Source organism: Arvicanthis niloticus, chromosome 1, assembly GCF_011762505.2.
Source record: "Arvicanthis niloticus isolate mArvNil1 chromosome 1, mArvNil1.pat.X, whole genome shotgun sequence".
Taxonomy (NCBI): domain Eukaryota; kingdom Metazoa; phylum Chordata; class Mammalia; order Rodentia; family Muridae; genus Arvicanthis; species Arvicanthis niloticus.
In genome coordinates, this window is record NC_047658.1 from 94,089,891 (window position 1) to 94,111,761 (window position 21,871).

The 21,871-nt window shown below is 49.7% G+C and overlaps 1 protein-coding gene across 2 annotated transcripts; it reads left to right on the forward strand.

Moving 5' to 3' along the window:
• Positions 1–210: 210 nt before the first annotated feature.
• Positions 211–20,841, forward strand: Sez6l2 (seizure related 6 homolog like 2). Of its 2 annotated transcripts, XM_034509991.2 has the most exons (18): positions 211–874; positions 1,829–1,960; positions 2,617–2,916; positions 3,224–3,363; positions 3,554–3,755; positions 8,025–8,210; positions 8,824–8,992; positions 9,523–9,686; positions 11,645–11,845; positions 12,240–12,378; positions 13,164–13,360; positions 13,462–13,656; positions 17,169–17,360; positions 17,457–17,648; positions 18,150–18,188; positions 18,371–18,488; positions 18,602–18,698; positions 20,281–20,841. In XM_034509991.2, exons 1-18 carry the CDS (start codon positions 796–798, stop codon positions 20,308–20,310), a joined length of 2,772 nt encoding a protein of 923 aa, XP_034365882.1. In that variant the 5' UTR covers positions 211–795; the 3' UTR covers positions 20,311–20,841. The 2 variants fall into 2 exon arrangements, with proteins under 2 accessions (XP_034365882.1, XP_034365889.1); XM_034509998.2 differs by lacking the exon at positions 18,150–18,188.
• Positions 20,842–21,871: the final 1,030 nt, after the last annotated feature.

The following is a 21,871-nucleotide window of genomic DNA, read 5'->3' on the forward strand; positions in this document are numbered from 1 at the left end:
ATACTGGACAGGCCAGGAAGACGTGAACCAAGCTGTGCCCACTCTCGGCACCTTAGGAAGATCAGGTGCAGAGATACCAGATGTTCTGGAATGGCGCCAGGAGGGAACCTAATTACTACTGGGACCAGAGTTTCCTTCCGCTCCCCTAGGGGCCTCGGAGTGCAGATTACGGTCCTGGCTCAGGATCCCTCCTTCCTCCATCTGCACTTCCTCCTCCTCCCTCATCAGAGAATAAATCCCAGGCCCCTCCCTTCGCCCGTCCCCAGGATCTGACGTGGGCTTGACACCTTTCTTAGCTTCTCCCTCCCGCAGCTCCAGTGGCCGAGCTTCAGCTTCCCTGGTTCCGCAACCCCTTCCCTCTTCCTCTCCGTGATAAGCCCCAGTTGAACCCTATAAGGACCCTCTGGATCCTCAAGCCCACCCACCCTGGACCCCCGGAAGCTGCCTTACCCCTCCCACTTCCCCCAGCTAGCTAGCTATCCATTCCGATGGGCCCAAGCACCCGAACAAGGGGATAACCTTCGGCCCTCTCGGCCCCACCCCCCGCAGCGGGAGCCGCGCCCCCCTTTGCCATAGATCACAGAGCAAAGGATAAAGATTGAGCAAAAGGGGGCGGACTCCAAGCAACCCCTAGGCCAATTCTGCTCCTCCATCCCAAAGGAAGAAAAATTGTCTTCCTTTGCTGACCCTTAGCAGGAAGGCAAAAATAAAGGAAAAGATAAAAGGACGCGGAGGGAAAGTGACAGCTAGATTATTCAGAAGAACCACTGAGGAGAGAAATTAGGGTGAGTCGCCATGGGGACTCCCAAGGCCCAGCACTCGCCGCCTTCCCAGCTGCTGTTCCTAATTCTGCTGAGCTGTGTCTGGATTGAGGGTAAGGACATGTGGGGGTGGGTCCTGGGAAGGTTCTCGTGGGCCCTCTACCTTCTTTCTCTGAAGATATTGAGTCTTCCGAGCTTGTGGGGGAGGGGAGGGGCACAGTTGACTGGGAAGGGGCAAACCAAGGGTCTCTGACTGGTGCGTGGAGCCCGTGGAGCCCGTGGAGCCCTTGAACTCCTGATATTAAGGAGATAGAGAAATGAATACGAAGAGCTTTTAGTTGTTTCTTAGGGGTTAAATTCGAGAAGAGCTGGGGGAAGTTGGGTGGATTTCTGCGGAGGCGGTAGAAGCAGGCAGGGTACCTGGGTGGGAGATGGAGGTGCTGGGAGAGATGCCATGCGCTGTACACACAAATGTTCTTGGACATATGGACAAAGACAAATGAACACAAGCAGGGATATTCAATCCCTGACTCTCTACTCTCATCCCCAACCCTAGAGAAGGCAGCAGAGGCTGCAAAGACTGCAGAGAGGAGAGAGAAGAGAGAGAGAGAGAGAGAGAGAGAGAGAGAGAGAGAGAGAGAGAGAGAGAGAGAGACTGAGGCTGTCTGCAGAGGCAGAAACCCAGAGAGAAAGCTGGCACTGCAGAAGCAAGGTCTGGGAGGTACTGTCAGACTCTCAGACTCTCCTCAGAGTTTTGGGATGGGGGGGGGTGTTGCTTCACTGGGGAGGAATAGAAAGCAGTCCCAAAGGCCAGGTTCTGCATACCCTGCTAGAGCTCTCCAGGGTTAGTACTAACTAAGGTTCTCACTGAAGGCCCAGAGACCAGGAGCTGGATGGAACTCTATGAGGGAGAGGGCAGGTTAGATCGACTCCTCTGATCTCAGGCTCTCAACCCAGCCGGGGACCCTTTGAGTGTCCATAAGATGTGCTCTGGGAAAAAAAAAAATCTCTCCAGATAAGGACAGGATGTAGAGGAATGGAGAGGCTCACAGGACTTCACCTCCTAGGTCTGCCCCTGAAGGAGGATGAGATGATGCCAGAGCCTGGAAGTGAGACTCCCACAGTGGCCTCTGAGGACCTGGCTGAGCTGCTCCATGGGGCTTTGCTGCAGAAGGGCCCAGAGATCGGCTTCTTGCCGGGTGAGGCCCACAGCATGGCATAAAAGTGGAAAGAAAGGCTATGTCTCTGAGAGATGGAGTGCCTGGCTAGAAGGAAGGCAGGTAGAGTTCAGTGGGAGAGACCCCTAGGAAGCCAATGAAAGTCAGGTGAGGCAAGCTGACCAAGAGTCAAAGCTGGCCCTCGACAGAACCAGAGACAGGGACAAAATGATGAACAGTCAAGAGATCATGTATAGAGAGAGAGAGAGAGAGAGAGAGAGAGAGAGAGAGAGAGAGAGAGAGGAATTCAGACAACCAGAGTCACAAAAATGGCGAGACAGAGAATGACAGACAACTAGCAGTTGATCTAGGATCATAAAACCAGAGAGTAATAAGAATGCTAAGCAGAGAAAAGCTCCAGAGAGAGCTAGACAAGAGAAGAGAGAGAGGGTAGGCAGAAGCAAGAGCCAAATCTGGGGGTGGGGAGAGGCTCAAGGGGGCTGTCAAGGCGGTAGTGGGAAGAGAAAGGGAGCTTTAGCTGCAAAATGTTGAGAGAATGTGGGGAGCCTGGGTGGGTAAGGGGAAATGGGGCCTGTGTCCTGTGGGGAGGCTTTAGGGTTGTTTCCTCCTAAGCTGTTCCCCACCCTCATGGGCCAATTTGCTACTCCTGTGTGCTGACTACCCTTAAACTATCTCAGGATCTGACCCAGACCCCACACTAGCCACCCCTCCAGCCGGCCAGACTCTTGCAGCACCCTCCCTGCCACGTGCCACTGAGCCAGGGACAGGGCCTCTGACGACAGCTGTCACCCCTAAGGGGGTCAGGGGGCCAGGCCCCACCGCGCCAGAGCTGCTGACCCCACCCCCTGGAACTACAGCCCCGCCCCCACCCGGCCCCGCCTCCCCAGTCCCACCCCTCAGGCCTGAGGGAGGAGAGGAGGAAACCACCACCACCATCATCACCACAACAACTGTCACCACTACTGTCACCAGCCCAGGTGAGGTGATGGAAAGGGGGTGGATGCTCCCGTGTGGGTCTGGATAGGAGAAAGTTGCTTGGATCATGTGGAAGGAGATTTAGGTACAGGTCGGAGAGGGGTAATGACAAGGCAGCATTAAGGTCCAAGGGCTCTTCTGTGGACTTCCATCCACATTGTAGCTGGTGAAGGAAAGTCTCAGTAGAGGTAGAATGGGAGCACTGAATAAAGATGGTGAAGGGTGGTGGGGATACAGGCCAGCACTGAAGATGCTTGACTGGGAGGCATCACAAGGACCTCTCAGCCCCAGCCACTTACATCTCTTTAGTTCTGTGCAATAACAACATCTCGGAGGGCGAAGGGTTTGTGGAGTCTCCGGACTTGGGGAGCAGCGCCAGCCGCTCTGTGGAGCTCCTAGATTGCACCTACAGCATCCATGTCTACCCTGGTTATGGCATTGAGATTCAGGTACTTTCCTGTGGTGCCCATTGAGTGTGACTAAGTCTGGCCTGGGAATCAGTGAACCTGTTTTCGGACTTAGATGATCTCAAAACTCTTCTGCAACATGTGTGGTTTACCGGAGGGTGGGGGCTTAGTCGGACATGTAACCCCTCCCCCTGCTGACGTGCCCTGGCCTCTCTGTATCCGGCTTCTCTAGGTGCAGACACTCAACCTGTCGCAGGAGGAAGAACTCCTGGTGCTGGCTGGTGGGGGGTCTCCAGGCCTGGCCCCCAGACTCCTGGCCAATTCCTCCATGCTGGGAGAAGGACAAGTGCTTCGGAGCCCAACAAACCGGCTGCTCCTGCATTTCCAGAGTCCTCGAGCTCCACGGGGCAATGGCTTCAGGATTCACTATCAGGGTGAGGAGTCTGAAGTGCCATTAGAGGGACAAGAGCCACCTAGGGTACAGAAGACATCTCCAGAATCCTTCTAACTCAGGGTTCTAAGAGAATCTTCCTCCTGCTTGAGACCTTGTGGGGGAAGGACCCTCAAAAGACACGTGTGCACATTTTCTCACACATTCCTGGATCTGTCAATGCGGTGACTGAATCCAAGTAGCAAGTCACTTATTCCATTCAATGAATTTTTACTGAGTACCTACTTCATACCAGGCTCTGTGTTTGCCTTGGGGAAAACAATGATAAAGCTCACCCTAAGTCTGTCTTTTAAGGAGCTGAAGATCTGGGTAAAAACAGATAGTAATTTGAATGGTGATGTCAGTCAGGTAAGGACTGTGATGGAGGAGAGGCCAGGGGAACAAGAATCAAAGGGACCAGTGTTTTTCTAAGGAATATAGGAATGGCTTCTTAGAGGAGGTGGTGACTAAGAAGAGACCTACAGGATGAGCTGGCCAGGGGAAGGGTGGGAGGAAGAAAGAGAAAGAAGCAACTGGAATGGATTGGAAGAGTATATTCCGAGTCCCAGAGAGGAGAGAAAATGGAGCCCTTAGAAAGGTGAAGTGGAAGGTAGTGCTGTCTGCATCGTGTGACCCAGGGCAGTTTATTTCACCTTTCTGTGCCTCGTGGCTCCATCTGAAAAGCAGAAGTTAGAATACTCACTGTGACGTGTAACTAGGATGATCAGGTGAATTAGTATCGGTGGAGTATTTAAAACAGGCTCTGGAACACAGTAAAAACCTCAGCAACATCAATCAGTGCCCCCAAGGCCAAAGCAGAGAAGGCAGTGAGTGAAGAGAGAATAGGAAGACCACCCTGGAAAGCAGGCAGGGCGGCTGAGGGAGCTCAGGGTGCTTTAATCTGCAGATGCGAGGAGGAGGAAGCAGACAGCAGGAAAGTGACTCTTAGGTTTGCAGTTTTGGGAACTCCTTTTGACTTCCAGGGCAGTAGGGGGAGTGTTTGATGTATCCACACAGACAAGCTACACACATGATCGATGTTAGCCTATGTGTGTGGGGGAAGTGGCTTTCCATAGTGTGCGTGTGCATGAGCTAAGGAACTTTGCCAGTATCCCCGGTCTAGACAGTGATGTCCTCTGCAAAGTTTTTTCATGTGCTCTTAGAGATAGGAGCCACTGTCCCTGGGCTCCATGTACTTCCCCCTTCTTCCCAGATAACATGTGCATCTTATTGAGGTTGCAGCGGCTGTCCCTTCCTCATGCCCTGAGGGTCAATTGTTCAAGGCAGAGCTCCTCCTACCTGTAGGAGAGACCAGTGAGCTAGGACTTGTACTTGGCGCCAGGGACCTGGTTGTTGGAGACAAACGCATGCATGCCTTGGGATGCTAGATATCAGATGGAAAAAAAAAAAAGCTACCCACTGGCTCCTTTAAGCAGTCATTTCCCTAGGGCATCAAAACTAGGACTCCCGGGCTAATTGGAACATGGAGGGGAGCAGGGCTGTTTTGTAAAGGGGACTTTGTTACCTGCCTTTGTTTTCCCTTATTTGAAGCTCCTGCAGGCATTCTAGGGACAGAGGCACTGTTAAAGCTCTCCTTAATCTGCTCTAACTGTGACCTCATGTCTAGAGTGCCAGCCCGAGTCTAGCAAATTGGCCATGTGCAAAGTCCTTCACCCATGCCGACAGGGCCCAGTCAACTCCGCCTCTCAGAGGAGGGAGAAGATTTGAGGTTGCATGGATTTCTCAGGCACCTGAAACTTTACTGAGGATTAGAAACCAGATGACCAAGTCTCTGCCCCATGGTCATTCCTAAAATGAGGGTGGGGGATGACTGGCATGAGTCCCCTTGGGCAGGAAGTCCATTGCATGCTTTGTATTGTTTGTTTTGAGACAGGGTCTCATGGAATCTAGATTAGCCTGGAACTCACTATGTAGCCAGGTATAGCCTTGAACTTCTGATCCTCCTACCATTACCTCCTCTGTGCCTGGATTATAGGCCTGGTTAATTCAGAGCTAGATATTACTAAGTTAGATTCCAATCCTGCATTTAATGTTTTTATTTAGATTTTAGGCCAATCCCCTTACTGGTACGAATTATTGAAATTAGTGAAAGATACCCCTTCCCAGTGTAAGATCAGCCTGCTCAGGCTTTGTTTCAGTCTCATAGTGATAACAGATATTAGGTAATGTGATGAGAAAATGACATATATAGAATCGAACATGGGTAAGATCTTACGGGAACAGGGAAAGTCTAGAAGGCTTCCTGGAAGGAGCAGTATTTAACTTACTCTTCCAAAGATCAGAAATCTACCAGAAAGCCTTACATGTAAAAGCACAGGAATGGGAAAAAATACGAAGGTAGTCTGTCTATGATGGTACATGCATGTAATTCTAGCTCTCTGGGTGCTGAAGTGGGAAATACAAGAGTTCAAAGCTAGCCTGGACTACATATTTTTGTCTCAAAAATAATCAAAGGGTAGCTAGGTGTCAATGGTGCATGCCTTTAATCCTTGTACTTAGGAGGCAAAGGCAAAGGCAGATAATTTCTGTGAGTTCAAAATCTACCTGGTCTACATAGAGCGTTCCAGGCTAGCCAAGACTACATAGTCAGCTCCTGTCTCACAAACAAAACAAAAATCACAAGGACTATGGGTATAGTTCATGGGGGAGCATTTGCCTAACATTTACAATGTCCTGGATTTAATTCTATCAGCAGACGGGAGAAGAAAAGACCGTGAGATAGGAAGGAGTCACAGACTGGGTGTGGAGCCTCAAGAGCTGAGTACCAACTTAAGGACTGGCTGGACCTGGCCAGGAAGGGACTAGAATATCAAGCTAAAACATTCAGATTTGACTCTGTTGGCCACAGAGGGTTGACATTTACCCAACCTGCTGTATTTTAGATAACTGTTTTCTATGTCTGCTAGTCTTAGTATACTGGGGACTCTGGAAAGGCAAGGTATGGGTTTATTTTGTTTCTGTCTATACCCACAGCTAGATAAATGCTTGATGACTTTCGAAATGTGGAGGGGATAGGTTTTTGACAGAGTCACAGAAGGTTCTAGAGCCAGGAAAGACAAAGCCTTCTGCTGACTAGAACTGGCCTGTGCCCCCCACAAGACACAGCCTTGGAAACTGAAAATGGCAGTGAGATTCTCTAAAAGCTGAGGCAGGAGGATTAAGAAATTGAGGCTAAGCCGGGTGGTGGTGGCGGCGGCGCACGCCTTTAATCCCAGCACTTGGGAGGCAGAGGCAGGTGGATTTCTGAGTTTGAGGCCAGCCTGGTCTACAGAGTGAGTTCCAGGACAGCCAGGGCTATACAGAGAAACCCTGTCTCGAAAAGCAAAAACAAAACAAAACAAAACAAAAAACCAAACAAACCAAAAAAGAAATTGAGGCTAACCTGGGCTACATAACAAAACCTTGTTTCAAAATCTAATTCCACCGTACCCACTCCCCATACCAAAATAATTTCAAGAGGCTTTGAAAAAGAATATAAGTGGTGCAACTGTGCAGAGTGTATAGAGGGGGAGTGGCACCAGGGCATGATTATCAGAGGACAAAATGACTTGAATGTGGATGAACTGGTCACTGTTGCTAGGAAAAAGAAAAAAAAAAACAACCCTAATTTGAGGTACAAGGAAGTCAGTGCAAGAAGGGAGGTTGTGTTACTCTGGAGCACTCCATTTCCACTAGGAGATCTTTCAGAGGTGCTGGCTAACAGGGTCTTAAGCCAACATTCCTAGAGCAGTTTCTTGCGTCTGGCCTGGCTGAAGGCTGTGTGCACCTCCATACAAGAAAGTTTGTGAAAGAAAATGCCACAAAGCATTTCACAAGTGAGAGCCTCAGCATCCACCTCTAGAAAGTGGGTCACCCATTCTTTCTCCGCCTACCTCTGAAACTGTGTAATCTGAGTTGGAAAGTAAACCATCTCTGCAGATGCCATTTGTTATTAGTGCTGATATACATCGGGGTGCTCAATTGATTTACTTGAGGTCCTGCAACCAATAAGACTGGGCTCTAAAATAACTTTTATCTATAAATGGCCAAAGCAGGCTAAATGGCAGAGGTCAGAGATAATCACCATTGACACTGCCTCTTCATGAGGCAGTGAGCCAGCATGAGGAGTCACTCTTCCTCAGTGTGGACTCCAGCATGGGGCCCATTTGTTCCCTGGGAATAAGGATGGAGGGATTTACAGAAGTACCAAGGGATGGGTATGAGAGCTCATTGTGGGACAACAGCCCCTCTTCCTCTTCTTTGACCTGTCCAGCATACCTTCTGAGCTGCGGCTTCCCACCCCGGCCAGCCCACGGGGATGTGAGCGTGACAGACTTACATCCTGGGGGCACTGCCACCTTCCACTGTGACTCAGGATACCAGCTGCAGGGTGAGGAGACCCTCATCTGCCTCAACGGCACCCGGCCAGCCTGGACTGGTGAACCCCCTAGCTGCACAGGTGAGTCTCTCAATGCAGGACTTTTGTCCTGGCTTGGGGGTTGGGGGTGAGCTGGGAAATCACCATAATCCATCTTGAAGCTTTTAGTTGCAGAGCCCCTGTACCAGGTTGTACCCTAGAGGTCTCTACTGTGATGGTCTCCATCCTTGGAGAACCCCCAATCTTGTCTTCATCTTGGGCTTCATCTTGGGATGCCCTAGTTGGTGTTTGCCATCCTGTTACCACTTGTAGATCCCCTTTCTTTGGAGAACCAACCACTTCATTGAGCTATATTTGAGGTTCCTGGCTGGTAGCTCTTGGTCCTAAGATCTTCATTCTGCAACCTATCCACCAAGCCTAAAATGCTTATGTTTTAGGGATTCCTACCTTCAAAGCTTCTCATCTGAGAGTTTCAATTTTGAGGCTCCTTAGCTCAAAGTGCCCACCTCTCCAGAGGCTTCATTTTAGCAGTTTGATGCATAGGCTTCTATTTGAAGCTAGACAGCAGCCTAGAGAAAGTTCTGTCTCTCTGCTAAATGCAAAGGGCAGAGGCCATCCCTGGCCAGTACCCACTAAGTTCTAGAATTAGGCCTGAGAAAGGGCTGAAGCCTTCCTGTTCTCTCTCTGCCCATAGCATCTTGTGGTGGCACCATTCACAATGCCACACTGGGTCGCATTGTGTCCCCTGAGCCTGGGGGAGCTGCAGGGCCCAACCTCACCTGCCGCTGGGTCATTGAAGCAGCTGAGGGACGCCGGCTACACCTGCACTTTGAGAGAGTCTCACTGGATGAGGACAATGACCGGTGAGAATCTGGGCTTTGGGTTGGAGGTCCCCATCCTGGGAAAGCTGGGAGGCTTCAGGGGGGAGTCAGATACACTGGATGAGGTATCCAACCGAGTTTTGTCATAACCTCAGAGAGTGCAGCTTCGCAACCTTAGATGCCTCAGTGTGTCTGGAAGCATCTCAGTTCTCATTGGTAAAACGGAGATAGCACCCTTCCAAACACTTAATAAAAGCATTAAGATATGTCAAGTATAGAAGTGGCGCCTAGGACGTGATAAACACTATAAACGTATGTGCTCTCATTTTCCTCATTCTTCTTTGTTGTTTTATAGTGTGCACTCTGTGCCTCTGTATCCTCACTATAAAATGAGGGGTTAATAATAGTGTGTGACTCAAGAGTCCTTGTAAAGATCAAACAAGATCAAATACATTAGGGCTTAAAAGAATGCATGGTATGGGTTAGTGTGGGATAATAGCAGCTATAAAGACAAGCCAGGAGAGCAGCTTCCAAGGGGAAAAATGCACCTGCCACCCTTCTGTCCATCTCAGGCTGATGGTGCGCTCTGGAGGAAGCCCCCTGTCCCCTGTGATTTACGACTCTGACATGGATGACGTCCCTGAGCGCGGTCTCATCAGCGATGCTCAGTCCCTCTATGTAGAACTGCTTTCAGAGACACCAGCCAACCCCCTGCTGCTCAGTCTCCGATTTGAAGGTAATAGTCTCACATCCTGACCATGCCCAACCCCACACCATTTCCTCTTCCTCAAACGAGCAACAGTCACAAGTACATACTCCCTTCATGCTCACCCTTCATGCTCATCTTTGTGGTTGGTCTCTGATACCTGACAGGAATACCTTCACAGGGACGTCTTTTTATTCCAAGTAATCTCTTCTGATTCAATTTCAGATAGGGCTGGATCCAGTATACAGCCCAGTGGACAGTTATCTGTCTCTTAGGTTTTTACTGTGCAGTGGCTTCACTGGCAGGGAGGCTTTCCCTATGTAGTGGACCTGACTACACTCTGACAGACTATTATTACTTTACTCAATGCCATCAGGAAAGAAAGAAAGGAAATGCTGGTGAGAGTCAGGCAAAAATTCCAGAAGTGGTTCTCATTGACTTGATTAAGTCCAATTAAGCCAGGCAGTATTATGATTGGCGGGTTTGAATGGCATGGCTGTCTCTGGTTGGCCCCAACCAACCTCATGGACTAGAACTAAGGAAAGCATGTTCCACCTGATGAGAATAGGGAAACTGGTACCAGAAGAAGGACGAATGAATATTGGACAGGTCAAAAGGAATCAGCAATCACGGGGAAAAAGAGGCAGTTAGGTGTGGCCTCTAGGATGGAGCATAATGAAATGACTTGAGAGCGGAAGGTGGAAGGCAGCTCAGGGGAAAGGGAAATGGTGCACTTGCACAGCCGCTCAACTTTTATGGAGAAACAAATCAGCCAAAAAGCACATCTCTAGAGCGTGTTTTCTGTCCACCTGATTGTATCTTACCTACAACACAGCACGGCTGAGCATTTGTAAACACAGTAGCAAGGGGCAATGAAAGAGTTGGGCAGTGCAGTGGTGGCGCACGCCTTTACTCTCAGTGCTCAGGAGGCAGAGGCTAGAGGATCTCTGAGGTCGAGGCCAGCCTGGTCTACAGAGCAAATTCCAGAACAGCCAGGGCTACACAGAGAAACCCTTTCTCAGAAACAAAGAAAGAGGCAATGAAGGGAAATGTTCAGATTAGAAGGATGTAGTTTTGGATAGCTCACAAATAAAGTGGGATTGGCACTGGGACCTGGGAGATGGACAGGATTTGCACAGGATGCCTTGTCAGGTTAAGTAATACAAAATGCACTAGTGAATCTGCAGAAACCCAGAACATGATCTGTTCTGAAAGTGCTTAGGAGCTGTCTGTGTTTCAGTAAGAATTCTTAGCTGAGTTGTGGTAGCGCACACCTTTAATCCCAGCACTTGGGAAGCAGAGGCAGGCAGATTTCTGAGTTCCAGGCCAGCCTGGTCTACAGTGTGGGCTTCAGAATCTTTGCCTGCATCATAGGTAGTCTTGTAGATAAGATACGATCAGATGGGGAAAGCCACTGTCGAGACTGGCTGCTCACTTGGCTGATCTGGTCCTCTGAGAATGCTGAGCAGCTGCTGCACTAACTGCAAGTCTGGATTCCAGCAACAGTGTGGATGATCAAAATCCAACTGTTATTTCTGGGGCTAGAACACACCTACACAAGCCAGCTTTCCAGAAGCACCCCTTCCCAGGCCCCTTGCTGTTTCCAAAGCCAAATGTCTGTGGATGAGAACTAATTGTTCAGGATTGTAGTTCTGCTTCTATAGTTGTCCCCTACTGACCCTGGGCAGGTGGCTTTTTTGTCTGAAGATGTCCTTGTCTGTAGAACTGTGGTTAGTACTACGGTGCTAACTCTAAATGGTGGTTGGTGCAGGTGCATGGTCCCAGCAGCCACTTGGAAGGCTGAGGAAGGAAGATCTCAAATTCAAGGTCAGCCTGAATTGTATAGCAAGACGCCCATCTCTAGATACCAAAACAAACAAACAAACAGCCCATGAGGGGCCTAGAAACACCCAAATTCACTCTAAATGTTCAACATGAGCTCCTGAGACCTGTCTAATGCTTAATGTTTGTGATCAACTCCTCTCCAGCCTTTGAGGAGGACCGCTGCTTCCCCCCTTTCCTGGCACATGGCAATGTGACCACCACAGATCCTGAGTACCGCCCAGGGGCGCTGGCCACCTTCTCATGCCTCCCAGGATACGCTCTGGAGCCACCAGGGCCCCCTAATGCTATCGAATGTGTGGATCCCACTGAACCCCACTGGAATGACACAGAGCCAGCCTGCAAGGGTGAGCCTTCTCATGACACAGAGCCCTTCAGCCTATGGAAGACTGCCCCTGGAGTAGGGACCCCAGGAAGGCATTGAAACCCAAAGCCTGGGAAAGCTCTGCCCCTTCGGAGGCTGCTCTCTTGGGGGAGTAATTTTTGGACTTGTTATGAATTCAGGCTCAGACTCAAAAGGCTTCTAAAGCTAGAACTAGATTTGGGCTGAGTGTGGATTGGGTGGTGAGTAAGCTGGGAAGTGGGTGGGGTTAACTGAGAGCAGGGCTAGAGAAACAACCATGTTAAAACCTGGATATGGCAAGGTCGAGGTGGCCTCGTGCACACTGCCAAAGACTATGAGGACTGGTGAGTGGAGAACACATGCCCACATGGTTTCTAAACCTGACACTTCTTCCCTAGCCATGTGTGGAGGAGAGCTGTCTGAGCCAGCTGGTGTGGTACTCTCTCCTGACTGGCCCCAGAGTTATAGCCCTGGCCAAGACTGCGTGTGGGGCCTGCATGTCCAGGAAGAGAAGCGCATCTTGCTCCAAGTTGAAATGTATGTTTGGGTCATGGTACCAAGTGTGATGGATGTAAGCTCTATCTGGTGTGAGCGAGAGGGCACTAGCCTGCATTCTGAGTCCAACTGGCTCTTCTGAGCTCACACAGAATTCCTTGGGTACATGGTGTTCTGAAAGAGGACATCAAGAGGTGGGAGACCTAGGTTCAAGTCACTTGGAGAATAAGGCCAAGTAAAGAGGAAGTATAGCCCTCTTCAAGGGCTGCTGCAGGTCTGGAGGGTCTGCTCTCAAATGCTCTACCACTAAGCTATACCCTGCCCCCCTCCCCATGTGCGTGCGTGCGTGTGTGTGTGTGTGTGTGTGTGTGTGTGTGTGTGTGTGTGTATGTGTGTGGCTAACATGGCTTCTTGAGCAAAGGGACCCTGGCCCTAAAGTCAGTAGGTGCAAGTCAGTAAGCTTATTTGGTATCAGGTGGTCACGAGTGGAGAAAAGGCGAGTGGGCAGGGACCCAAAGCAGATAAACAGGCAGAATCCAGCATCTGAGTGTGGAAGGGCTATGGTTTATTATTGATCAAGCTAGATTTGGGCAGGGCATGGGGTGGAAGACCGGCTGGAGAATGGGTTGAGCTAGTAATTTGCAGGGTCGAAGATTAGGAAGCAGGAGTAGGGAGGAGCCAGTCCACCTCTGAACCTGGAGGAAACCCTGCACTGGTCAAAACTGAGAGGGGGGATTCAGGGCAGACTAAGATTGAGGGAGTTGGGTGGAACGGGGTGAGATGGGTTAGTCGTAGTTGGCCTAATTGTCTAATTTCCCTCACTGCAGCTTGAATGTTCGCGAAGGGGATATGCTAACACTGTTCGACGGGGATGGTCCAAGCGCTCGAGTTTTGGCCCAGCTGCGGGGGCCTCAGCCACGCCGCCGTCTCCTTTCCTCTGGACCTGATCTCACTCTGCAGTTTCAGGCACCCCCTGGGCCCCCAAACCCGGGCCTAGGCCAGGGTTTCGTGTTACATTTCAAAGGTACTGAAGGCAAGGAGGTCTGGATGGCCAGGGATCTGGCAGGGAAGGGGTACCAGCGCAAGGTCCTCTGAAGCTGGAAGGGCATTCCATCTTCTCTGCAGAGGTCCCGAGGAATGATACCTGCCCGGAGCTGCCACCTCCTGAGTGGGGCTGGAGGACAGCATCCCACGGGGACCTTATCCGGGGCACAGTACTCACTTACCAATGCGAGCCTGGCTATGAACTACTGGGATCAGACATCCTCACCTGCCAATGGGACCTGTCCTGGAGCGCGGCGCCGCCTGCCTGCCAAAAGAGTGAGTAGAGCCCCACCTCCAAACCTGTGCTTGGGCTCTGGCTCCACCCTTTCCTGTCTCTCCGGGATTCCTTCTTTTTGCCCTGAATTCGGCCTGAGACTTGAGGTTCAACCCCTATGACCTTTAGGTCCCAGATAGTGTCTTGAAACATACACATGCACGTGCGCACGCGCACGCGCATACGAATTCTGCCTTCAGCTCAGGCTTCTTTCTTCCCTTTTATCCTGTGTTCCACCGTTTTTTTGTTTTGTTTTGTTTTGTTTTTTTTATCAAGGTCCAGCCCCGATCTCACCCTGCCAGGTTTGAACCCCTCCCTTACAGGGTTCAGCCAAGTTCCGGCTGGGCTCTTCCCCATTAACTCTTAATTCTCTTCCAAGCTTCAACCAAACTCTCAGTTCCCCAAAAGCTGACTCTGTGGGAAGTCACTCTGTTAGAATCAACCCTTATCAGTGGACTTGATTTGTTTTAATGCAGTCACTGAAGCCTGGCTTTGGGTTATGGTTATAGGACAGGTCTCTGACTCTTTCCTACCCTGATGGATCTCAAACCTGGAAGGAAGAGATACATGAGCAACTAGGCATGTTACACAGTCTAACAGGGGACGATCTGGGATACATACTAATCTCTCTGAGCTTTGGCTCTCCCGTGGATGAAGTAGGAGCGAGCCGTGTGCAGAGCAGAGGCAGCACTTCACACAGTGCCTGGTGCTTGGAAATAATGAGCCACAGCTCTGAGCTGCACTGGAGCAAGATTGTAGCTCCGTTCACCCGGGGATGGGGCACATTGGCTTCAGAGGAGGTGAGGCTTACAGAAGCTTGGAGGCTTTATTTTTAAAAGAAAGGCTGGGACGGCAGTGGTGGCATGCACCTTTAATCCCAGCACTTGAGAGGCAGAGGCAGGCAGATTTCTGAGTTCGAGGCCATCCTGGTCTACAGAGTGAGTTCCAGGACAGCCAAGGCTACACAGAGAAACCCTGTCTCGAAAAACCAAAACCAACCAACCAACCAAACAAACAAACCCCAGCATTTTGGGGAGCTGAGACAGAAAGATCATGAGTTCAAGAAAGGCTAACCATGTCTGAAAAGCCCAAAGACCTGGGGATGGGGGTGAGGGATGAAACAGAAGGATTTCCATGAGTTTAAGGCCAGCCAGGGCTAATTAGTAATTAATTATCTCAATCAAAACAAAACACCAGCCGGGCAGTGGGCAGTGGTGTCGCATGCCTTTAATCCCAGCACTTGGGAGGCAGAGGCAGGTGGATTTCTGAGTTCGAGGCCAGCCTGGTCTACAGAGTGAGTTCCAGGACAGCCAGGACTACACAGAAAAACCCTGTCTCAAAAACAACAACAAAAAAAAAAAAAAAAAAAAAAAAAAAAAAAACCACCAAAACAACCACAACAACAAAGAAACAAAACAAAAATGAATAAAATAGAACAAACAACAAAATGAAGTAGTATCTTTGTCTCTTTAAATTTGGGGAAACAAACAAAAAAAATCAAAAAACAAAAAAAAACAAAAATAAATTCAGAGAAATTAGCTGGATGATGGTGGCACATGCCTTTAATCCTCCTAGCAATAGGATCTCTGAGTTCAAGGCCAGCCTGGTCTACAGAGTGAGTTCCAGGACAGCCATGGCTACACAGAGAAACCCCGTCTTAAAAAAAGCAAAAATAAAATAAATTTGGGGAAACTGACACAAAGATTGGTTTTAGTTCTCCCCCACTGATTACTTTTTTCCAGACAGGCTTTTTCTGTGTAGCCCTGGCTGTCCTAGAACTTACTCTGTAGACTAGGCTGACCTTGAACTCAGAGATCTGACTGCCTCTGCCTCCTAAGTGCTAGGATTAAAGGTGTGAGCCACCATGACCCTTTCCACTGTAGTTCTTTTTTGTTTTGCTTTGTTTTTTGTTTTTGTTTTTCAAGACAGGGTTTCTCTGTATAGCCCTGACTGTCCTGGAATTCACTCTGTAGACCAGGCTGGCCTCCAACTCAGAAATCCGCCTGCCTCTGCCTCCCAAGTGCTGGGATTAAAGGCGTGAGCCACTGCCATCCCCAAGTCCACTATGGTTCTTACAAATAGCCCCCAGGGAGGTTGCGGTGGTGGGGTAAATGGGGAGGAGTTTCAGAAAGCCAGATTTGGGCTGGACACAAGGAAGACTATGTAGCCGGCATAGCACCTCATCCCTGGGGCGATTCACAAACCAGTGGATCTGAGTAGGCCAAGCAGTCAGGTTGCCTAGCCAAGGCTAGCCTTAGAAAATTGCTGCACCCTGAGTCTGATGCTGAGTTGAGACTCAAGTGTCAGGATCTATCCAGTGCTCCAGGGCTGTGATGGCTATGATCCTGGCTGGTTCCAGCTTGGCTAAGTGCCAAGCCCTGGGCCACAAGAAAGATGGCAGTGACATTGATCTCTCAGGAGAATCAGGATTAAGTATCTATCAGGTGTCTAGCACAGGTTTATATGAATCAAAGCCCATGTGGTTGGAAAGATAACTTAGATGCCACAAGTATCAAGACCTGATTGAACCCGATCTGCTCAACCGACATAAAAGCTAGGTGTCGTACACATACCAGTAACTGAAGTGGTGGGGGCATGGAGGGACACTGGAGCTTACTGGCTAGACAGTTCAGCTTTGATAGGTGAGATTCAGTAAGAGGCTCTATTTCCCAATATAAGGTGATAGACAAAGACACCCAACATCAACCTCGGGCCTCTGCATGCACACAAGTGAACACATATAGATCTACAGTCACAAAGGCCGTGATTATGACCTTCTGTTTAAAGTAGCACTGGAAATAAAGTGCAGGCTGTATAAGTAAGCAAAATAGGCTAGGCACCATGCAAATGTGGGGGACGCAAGAGCCATCCTGTCTGGAGACACTAACTTCTGTCCATAAGAATGATCAGTCATGCCGGGCGGTGGTGGCACATACCTTTGATCCCAGCATTTGGGAGGCAGAGACAGGTGGATTTCTGAGTTTGAGGCCAGCCTAGTCTACAGAGTAAGTTCCAGGACTGCCAGGGCTACACAGAGAAACCCTGTCTCGGAAAAAAAAAAAAAAAAAAGATCTGTCATGTGAGGGACAGTGCCTGGCTTCAGTTAATGTGCTCTGATATATTGATTAAATATTTTTTAATTTTACCTGAGTACAGGGTCCAGGTTTGCCCCATTTATCCTGTTTTCAAAAGAAATATAAAACACACTGTTTTTTCTCCAGCCTCAGGGTTTCATTATGTATCCCAGGGTGTCCTATTCTGGAACTTGCTATGTAGCACAAGGCTGGTTTTGAGCTCATAGTCCTTTCTTTAGTCCCAAAGTGCATTGTACCATCAGGATCAAACCCATTGACCCAAAAGTGTTTCTGACTCATAATCTGTACCCTTCTAAGAGATTTTTCAGAGGACAGGGCTGTTTTTGAGGAGATGGCAAAAGCTCAGGCCTCTGTGAGCCCTGTTTCCAGGCAATCTGCTAAGACATTGGCAACCCCTAACCTGTCTGTCCTGTTACCAGTCATGACTTGTGCAGACCCTGGCGAGATCACCAATGGCCACCGGACTGCCTCAGATGCCGGTTTTCCTGTGGGCTCCCACGTCCAGTATCGATGTCTGCCAGGGTACAGCCTGGAGGGAGCAGCTGTGCTCACCTGCTACAGTCGGGACACAGGCACACCCAAGTGGAGTGATCGGGTCCCCAAGTGCGCCTGTAAGTTTCGGAACACCCCAGGAAGGGCAGACCGGGGAATCCATACTGGGCCTGCTCAGTATCTAAGTGGGTATGTGGCTGGTGTGCTCCCTGCAGTGAAGTATGAGCCGTGCCTGAATCCTGGTGTTCCTGAGAATGGTTACCAGACCCTGTACAAGCATCACTACCAAGCGGGCGAGTCACTACGCTTCTTCTGCTATGAGGGCTTTGAGCTCATCGGCGAGGTCACCATCACCTGTGTACCTGGTCACCCCTCCCAGTGGACCAGCCAGCCCCCACTCTGCAAAGGTGCCTGGGCAGACAGGGCAGGAGGGGCATATCAATATATGGGGAGTGACAGGGCTAGAAAAGTTGGGTAGAAAATTCAAGAACAATGGCTGAGCCTGCTGAGTGCCTATTCTGTGGGCTCTCATCCTTATAGGCGTGACTGGAAAACCTTGGGAGATTTGAGGTTCCAGAATTATCATGGGATGTAGTGAGGGCCTTGGTTTAGAGGCTCCCTACTCTCTCTACAAAGGGAGAGTTTTGCTCTCAGTGAGAAATTCTGAAGCTGGCTGGCTGAGACTGCCCAGGAACCCTGAACCTTTAGTGGTTTGAAGGAAGAGGACAGGCTTGACCCATCAGTCCCCCGTGGCCTCCACACACTCAGGGAAAGACAAGTTTAGATTGAACAGAGGGCAGAGAACCAGGCTGTGCAGCCCAGCCTCACCCCACCAGGCTCTGGCCCTCTCCTCAGTCTCCTTCCCTCCCTGGCTCAGACCCCGTCCCCTCCCCCTCCTCTCCCTGCAGTGGCCTATGAGGAACTCCTGGACAACCGAAAACTGGAAGGTCAGTGAGGGTGCAGGTGGAGACCAGGCCTGGCCAGGTAGGGAGGGCAAGGTCAAGGCTGGGGGCAGGAGGCCAGGCCCCGGAGGGGTGAAGTCAAGGGTTCAGGCCCCAGGGCAGGAGGCTGGGAGAGCCCAGGAGTGGGTACAGCCTTGGTTTATTTGCTATTCTTCCTCCCTCCCCAGTGACCCAGACTACAGACCCATCACGGCAGCTGGAGGGTGGGAATCTGGCTTTAGCCATCCTGTTGCCCTTGGGCTTGGTCATTGTCCTTGGCATTGGCGTTTACATATACTACACTAAGTAAGTACCTTACTCTTGATTGCTGGCCAGGGCAGGTGGCTTACCTGGCATGGGAATAAGTGAGAGAGTTCAAGGACTCACATAATCAGACCGTTCTCCCCTGCCTTTCCCAGGCTACAAGGAAAATCCCTCTTTGGCTTCTCCGGTTCTCACTCTTACAGTCCCATTACTGTGGAGTCAGACTTCAGCAACCCACTGTACGAAGCAGGGGTGAGTCCCTCCCCTCCTCATGGGATGCCCCATCTCTCGGTCTGCCCTCAGGACTTCATAATCTTCTTCCAAAGTCCCTGATTTCAAACTCAGTTGCCCACAAAAGCCATGATGATACCAATGCAAATTATGTGTAGACAACAGGGACTAATAGCAAACTGGAGAACCAGAGCCCATCTACAGGATACAGCTCTGATCCATGGTGGGCGCTTAGGCCCAACCTCCAGATCTCCCAATTGTTCAAGACATTTCAAAAATTCATATCTTTGTCATCTTAAGATACTATAAAATAGCTGGACAGTGGTGGCGCACACCTTTAGTGAGAGTGCTAGATTCTACCCAGGAAGCTTGCTTGTTTTTTTTTTTCTTTTTCTTTTTTCTTTTTCTTTTTTTTTTTTTTTTTTTTTTGTTTTGTTTTTTTGTTTTTTGAGACATGGTCTCACTATGTAGTCCTGCTACTCTGGAACTCACTATGTAGACCAGGCTGTCATGGGACTCTCGGGAGATCTGCCTGCCTCTGCTTCCTGCTTGTTGGTGTTTAAAGTGTGCACCACCACACCTGACTGAGAATCTTTACTGAAAAATAGTTTCTAAAAATTTGTAAATCATTTTATGTGTATGTGTGTTTGCCTGACCGTATGTCAGTAAACCAAGTATATAAAGTGCCCTCAGAGGCTGGGCAGTGGTGGTGCACACCTTTAATTCCAGCACTTGGGAGGCAGAGGCAGGTGGATTTCTGAGTTCAAGATTAGCCTGGTCTACAGAGTGAGTTCCAGGACAGCCAGGGCTACACAGAGAAACCCTGTCTCACCCCCCCCAAGTGCCCTCAGAGGCCAGCAGGGGGCGTCAGATTCCCTGCAACAGGAGTTACAGGTTGTTGTGAGCCATCTTGTGAGTGCTGGGAATCTAACCCAAGTCTTCTGGGAGAAGTGCCAGTACTGCTGAGCTCTCTCTCCAGCTCCTCTACATTAATTTAAATACAAAGGTCTTGTGGTGGCTCACAATTTTAATTCCAGGACTTCAGAGGCAGAGGCAAAGGCAGAGACAGGCAGATCTCAGAGTTTGAGGCCAGCCTAGTCTACCTAGGGGGTTCCAGGACAGACAGGGCTACATAGAGAAACCCTGTCTCAAAATAATATGAAGGTCTTTTTGAGAGTGTGTGTGGTACTAGAGACTGAACTTAGTGCCTTATGTAAAGTCAAACATTTTCAATGTCTCATTCTCTTTTGTATTTTGAGACAAGAATCTATAGCACTAGCAGGTCTGGAACTCTATATAAACCAGGCTGGCCTCAAATTCACAGACCCACCTGCTTCTGCCTCCAAGTGCTGGGTTTAAAGGTGTGTGTATCATCATGCCTGGCTCTCCAGTCCTTTTTTTTTTTTTTTTTTTTTTTGGCTGGCCTTGAACTACTTTTGTAGCCCAGGCCAGCTTTGAATTGTCATCTTCCTGCCTCTGCCTCCCTAGTAGTTGGAATTACAGGTTGGTACCACCAGACTCAAGACAAATATGTCTTCCCCCTTCTTGTGGATGCCTCTTCACCTCCAACTGACTCAGATTTATCTGTTCTTTCTGTCCTCAGGATACGAGGGAGTATGAAGTTTCCATCTGAGCCCCAAATCTAAGTCTGCAGGACCCAGGACCTCCCTGTTCTCTCATCGTTCTGGGCAGTGAGGAGCATAGGACCTGGTCTCTGGCTCCCCTCACCCCCTGCTGTGTAAATAGTGTCCCCCCAACCCATGAGGGGGCTTTGATGGCCCTGGAGACCCTACAGTAAATAAACCAGCATCCTGATGCCCAAAGCCGCCTCTTCTTAGTTGCCAAACAAGGGGCCTTCCACCCCCTATTCTACTGATTTCTGGACCCAGGGAAGGGAACTCAGCCCCTTGCAACTCTTGGGGCTCCTCCAAGCCAGGGCCCTACTCAAGAACTGTCCCTCAGCTCTACTATCCCCATGGCCATGAAGGCTCCCTACCCCCAGATGCCTGACTGCTGCTGGGCCTTGGAGGGTGAGAAGGATGAAGGGAGAGGTGGGCCAAACCCATCCCTTCCCCGCGTCTCCCCGCCTACACTCTTTCCATCTTTATTTGCTTCTGAGTTCTTGTTTTTGAGCAATAAACAGAAAGTCACCACTTGTAACTAAGCTGATGAGTCTGGAAAAATGGGTCTCAAGGTATTGGGGCCAGTGGTGGGGAGCCCTCTGGAGAGTCGGTTTGGGGAAATGAAAGCTCTTCAGAGGGAAATGGAAATGCACTTTGGGGCAATATCCCAGGTGTCCACCTGGAGTCCAAAAGCCTGTACCCAGTGTGATGGTGCATAGCTGTAGTCCTAGCCTGCACCCAGTGTGATGGTGCATAGCTGTAGTCCTAGCTCTTGGGAGGTTAAAGCAGGCACATTTTGAGGGTAGCCTGGTCCTACACAGCAAGTTCCAGGCCATCAAGGACTACATAGTGATCCTATCTCACAACAAACTTGGCTTGAGGCTCTGGCCTTGTAGAGGGCTGGCTGGCACAACCAACCTCCCCACTAGTAGCTAGGTTCCTCCAGCTGGAAGAGCCATACCCTTGCATTCATCTGAGTAGTTTCCCCTTTTTGAAAATGTGGCGAACACTCTGTATTCTTTCTCCTGCTGATCGTTTGTGGCTTACTTATCACCTCTCTCTCAGTGCTATTGCCCTAGAAATAGGGTTGCACGAGTAGCTTTGGCTGTCCTGGAACTTGCTCCGTAGACCACACACACACCTCTTGCCTTGAACTCATGGAGATCTGTCTGCCTCTGCCTCTCAAGAGTTGGGATTAAAGGCATGCACCATGCCCAGCCTCTCAAGTGCTGAGATTATAGGTGTCTGCCACCATGCCTAGCTTCCTGCTATGTCAAGCATACCGCTGTTATGTGAATGCCATTCTACCAAGAATGCCCCTTTCCCCATCATATCTGATCCACATTATAAGCAGATCAGAGCCTCCTTTTGGTGCTGAGACTTTAACGCAGGATGTCACGTATAAGTAGGCCATGTGGCTTAGACTCCCAGCCCAATGTCTAGCCTATTTGTCTAATTTTGTTTTTGTTTAATCAAATGACCTAAATTTTACTAACTTGAAATCGTATACTCTAGCTGATGTTTGAAAAGATGCTGAAATATTTTAAAAGGGGTAAATTTTAGTGAAGTGGC